Source organism: Loxodonta africana, chromosome 14 (genome assembly GCF_030014295.1).
Source record: "Loxodonta africana isolate mLoxAfr1 chromosome 14, mLoxAfr1.hap2, whole genome shotgun sequence".
Taxonomy (NCBI): Eukaryota; Metazoa; Chordata; class Mammalia; order Proboscidea; family Elephantidae; genus Loxodonta; species Loxodonta africana.
Window position 1 is genome coordinate 7,048,458 of NC_087355.1, and position 4,931 is coordinate 7,053,388.

At 53.5% G+C, this 4,931-nt stretch overlaps 1 protein-coding gene across 1 annotated transcript; it reads right to left on the minus strand.

Moving 5' to 3' along the window:
- Positions 1-826: 826 nt before the first annotated feature.
- LOC104845738 (spermatogenesis-associated protein 31A6-like) lies at positions 827-4,723 on the minus strand. The gene has a single exon (XM_023546053.2). It carries the CDS (start codon positions 4,232-4,234, stop codon positions 3,170-3,172), a length of 1,065 nt encoding a protein of 354 aa, XP_023401821.2. The 5' UTR covers positions 4,235-4,723; the 3' UTR covers positions 827-3,169.
- Positions 4,724-4,931: the final 208 nt, after the last annotated feature.

Below are 4,931 nucleotides of genomic sequence, written 5' to 3' on the forward strand. Positions count from 1 at the left end.
CCCTTTCTCTCCCAGCTTTTCTCGGTACTCCCTTCCCTTCGGCTCATCTTGTTGGAAAAATGATACTGTTTTTCTCCTCCACCCAACCCTAGGTCCACAGTACCCAATAGTCAGTGGTTACTACACACACTCACCCTGTACCACTCACCCGAGCTGTCTGCTCCCTCTCTGGGCTGAGACAGGGGAAGGTTGGTAACTCGTGAACAGGACCACTGAGAGGGCACACTTTTCATTTGGGGCAGGGTTCAACACGGCCCTCGGCAGCCTCCCTCGCAGCTCCCCACCCACACACCACAGACCTGGAAGTTCTGTCCTCCTGCTGCTCTAGAACATGAGACAGGCAGAGGCAGGGGAAGAGTGTTGCACTACATCTCTTCATGGGTAGGCTAAGAGAGGGGGTTGCAGGGTCCATCTCCTCAGTCTTCATCAGGGAAGAGAAGAGGCTCCCAGGGCAGCCCCTCAAATGTCCTGTGTGCACTCTGTGACTGTGAAGCTGTGTGGGAAATTCCTGGCCATCCCCTGCAGCTGCATAAAGTTCAAGAACAAGATTCTGGGGTTGAGTGTTTATAGGTTTTTCTCATCTTGACAAGCCCTGAATGCTTTTAGTTTTTTGTAATGTATTACTTCATTTCATAATTACTTTCATATTACTTCATTTCATAATATGAAAACATAAGGTGCAAACTAAGGGACATGGGGTGGAGGGGGTGTGCACCACCAACAACCTCCCTCCATGCCTCGTCCCTTTTAGAAGCCAAAGCAGGTGCTCAGGAAGAGTGGACACTGACCCTTCCAGTACACCCCAGCATGGCACAGACAGAAACCACAATCCTCTCATGAGTAAAAACATATGTATTAGGGAACAGTAACTATATCGGCTGGGAGAAGGGTTAGCACATATGGAATGTGGTAACATGAGAATAAATGGGTTTTCTTTGCATGGGCAGAATATTCCTACCAAAAAATGCTGGTTGACTATGACAGACACCTTCCTGATGTCAGAATGTTGAGTGGTGAGGGCATCCTGAGGCACCCCACATTCTTGGTCTGTGCTGGCAAGCACTGACTAGGGACACAAACCCCCTGGAAGGCAATGCCCGATCACTGGTCTTCAATTTCACCATTGGGTAGGGATTTCTGTACCCCTCATGGATCCATTTGTTCCTGACTGTATCACTCATTTCTCTCCTGTGCTCTGCGTGAGAGGGAACCTTGCGGTAGGATAGATGCCCACCAACCAGGTCCTGACTTTCCTGGGTTTTCTCTGTTTGCTGTTTTAACATTGAGGCATAAAATGCTTGCTGAGGCCTAAGTTTCTCTAAGATCTGGCCACAGCCTTTACAAGGGCCTGAAACTCAGGGGCCTCCCTGTCCATAAACACTTATCTGCTTTTGACTGATCCATTGCTCCAGGCAGAGGCTGAAGTTCCCTTTGCTTTTTGGACAGGATCACCCCGCCCTTTGTCTCTCTTATCAGGGCAAATGCTTTGAAGAAAGTTCCTTGTCCTCCTTGTGATGTGGCCTTCTGGAGGAGCATGTCCTTTCTCTGCTGGCAGCTGCGGGGACTTGATGTCAAGGGACTCTACTGACCTCTTATCCTGGGCAGGCTGGCTCATCCCTCTGGCTGGGGAGGCCCCCAACCCTGCCAGCCCTTCTTCATGCTCCTTTGGTTTGCACCTCCTAAAAACTTTTCTTTCATCAGTGGGGGCAGAAATCTTCTTCTGGTTCTTCCATGGGTCCTGCTGCCCCAGGCTCCTCCCTCTGGCTACCGTGAACTCACTTACCACTTCCGGGGCTGCCATGTCCCTATTGGCCACACGCTTTGGGTGGAAGCGAGAGGGCTAAGAGACCAAAATATCTGCAGCACAGCCTTGGAGAATCATTTCAGTGGCACAGTCCTGAAGAAGCACATCAGTGGGACAGTCTTGAGGTTGGGTCACTGTCTCTAACTCCATATTGAGCTCTTCCTCATTAAGCACCTGTGCTTTAAGGTGTGTCTTTCCTGGTTCTTGAACAGGCATTCCAGGAGCTGAGGGGCTTTTACTAGTCCCTGGAGCCCCTAAACCCCTCAGATCCACACTTACGTTCTGGGATTTTACCAGCACACTAGTTCTCAAGATGTCTCTACCTTGTAGCTGTGGTGCAGTGGACTCCTTAGCCACTACTGCCTCCCTCGTCTCTTGGTCTCTTGAAGACTGGGATTCATAGCCCGTCTCCAACCTTGCTACACTAGGGCTGGGGCCTCCTAGGGCACGACTCGCGCTCTCCTTCCCTGGCCCCTTCTTGGTGACTGACTGACTTGGAGTTGGCTCTAGGCTGCCTCTCTGGGCCCCCAGGACAGTCCTGATCATGGAGGCTCTGCCCACACTGCTGGGTGTGAGGGACTGAAAAGGCTGCCTGCCCTCTTGCCTACTTTGAGCGGCCTCTAAGGGCCTAGGGTCATTATCAGGTGGAATTTGTCTCAGAGCCCCCTGTATTTCTGCACCCTATAGGTGAGGGGGCAGGGAAAGGACTATCGGGCGGAGGGGGGGGTCTGATTTTTTTACTGTCATCTTCTCTCCCCAGTCTGCCTGTGGGTTTTCTCCCCAGAACTTGGCAGCCTCAGCTCCTGACCTGGTCCAAGATTCATGAGTGGCTGAGGGAAATTCATACTGGGAAAGGGGCAATGATTGATTCTCACTCAAATTGAGGTTCACGGGCTTACCCGCCTGAATGGATAGGCCCCACTTGTGCCTTACACAAAATCTTTTAGTATTTGTCTCCAGGGCCTGCCCTGTGCCCGGAGTGAGGAATGAAAACTCCTGAGGAGTGTTCCTGTGTTGTGCCTGACACTCCGAGGACACCAGATTTTCAGTTTCTACGTAAGTGTCAGACTTGGGCAAAGTATGGGTGGCAGTAAGCCAGGAATGGCCTACACTCACAGGAATCCGACCCTCGGTAATGTGTTCCGACTCTCTGCCCAAATGGACATTCAGGGTGTTTTCTAGCTGTTTCTTATGTGGGTTCCTTCGTATGTAGTTTCCTGTGTTACTCCCTGAGTAGCTCATCGAATCACTTTTTAACTCCTTCTCAGAGCCTGCCCGGAGAACCTTCACTGGAGGTTTTTCTGAGCCTTGGGATATATCATATTTTGGCACCTGCCCCAGCCCTTTGCCCAGGTACTTCCCTAACTAGAAATTTCCTGGAGCCCTCGTGCAGCGGCTTTCTTGATGCCTGCATCCCATCTTCTTTATATCCTTGCTGCTTTCACCTATAAACACAGAAGGCCATGAGGGTCCATGCTGGCCCTTTGCCTGACATGTTCCTGGTAATTTTCCCCGAGGCTGTGTCAGGTCCTGAGACTCTGGGATCCTGCCGGGCAGACTCCGCTTGTGTTGGGTGACCCTTTTTCGAATGTGCTGTTCCAGTTGTTTCTGGAGCTCAGTTCTGCTAGGAACATCCCCAGGAAGGATGGAGTCTGATTTGTGGACCTCAGAGGCCCTGCTGTCCTGGGGAAGGTTGGGACTAAGAGGACTAAATGACCCCTGAGACCCTCTGGCCACAGAGGGTGAAGCTCCCCAACTTTTCAGTTGCTTTTGCAACAAGGGTGATTCTAGGTGTTCCATTTCAGCTGAGATGAAAGTTTGTGTTTCATTTTGGGCACTAGGGCAAGGTATTCCATAGGCCCTAATTTGGGCTGTAGAAGGAGGTGGTGGTGGGATTGGTGAAGAGGATTGAAGAGGGATCTGGGCGAGGACTGGGACCAGAGGTGGGGCCTGGGATTGAGCCTCAGAGTGGGGCGAAGGCAGGGGCTGGGAGCACAGTGAGGATACTTGAACTGGGCAGGCATTAGAAATTCTATTGAATAAAACAGAAGACTGTACTGCGGAAGAGCTCCCAGAGACCCAGGCAGTAGGCCCCAGGGACTCGCTGTGCAGAGAGGGGAGGCCCCAGAAGAGCTGGATACGTTTCTGGAGTAAATGTTCCCCCAAGGCCTTGGGATATATGAGCTGCTGAGGACTGGACAGCTGCTCTGGTTTGCTCCAGTACGGCTGGGGAACTGTGGTGGTCTGCTCATGACTGACTGATTTTAACATCCCGGAAGAATTCAGGCGGTAGTCGGGGCTCATGTGTTTTTTAAACGATACATCCTTTACTTTTTCTTTACACATCTTCGATTCCATTCTCTTTGCACTCTCTATTTCCAGGGGCTTCTGGACGTCAGGGTTAAGCAAAGAGGGGCTCCCAGCTTCCATGCTCCTGTCTGTGCGACCTCCCCAGAAAGAGGCCTTTGATGGGTGGCAGGAAGTATGCTCTTGGTGGGATTCGCAGTGTTTTCAGGTGGGAAAGGCCTTGGCAGCCGCCCACCACCAGGAGCGGGCCAAAACAGAAGGGCCTGAGCCATCAAGGCCTGTGACTGTAGGGACAGAAGACGCCGAATAATACCAGTTAACTGAAAAACTCTCCGGGGTGGTCTTCCTGTCAGAATAAGAGTTGTCAGCCGTCCAGTCTTCAGTCATCCAGTCAGAAGAGCCCTCGGTCTCCAAGTCAGATGGATGCTCTAGAGGCTGTGCTGAAGCGGTGGGGGCCAGATGGCGCGGGGGCTGGGTCGGAGGCGCCGTGGCAGTGGACGGGGACACCGGGGGCGCAGCACCTGCCGCGGGCTCTGCACGCTGCTCCTCACGCCGCGGCCCGGCTTCCGCAGGCGCCCGTTTTCCAGCCGCACCAGACGGTTCTCCACCTCTCCGCTGACGACGGCGGCCCTTGCCAGGTGGCTCTCCCAGGAGGCTGCAGGGGACAGGAGGGCCAAGCCTTAGCTGGGGGCAGACGGTTTGGACGCCTGCAGCGCACGCCCCGCCCCGCCCCGCCCCGCCCCTCTCCCTGACGTCACCCGCCCCACGCCCCTACGTCCCATGCCCCGCCCCGCGCCCTGACCCCACCCGCCCCACGCCC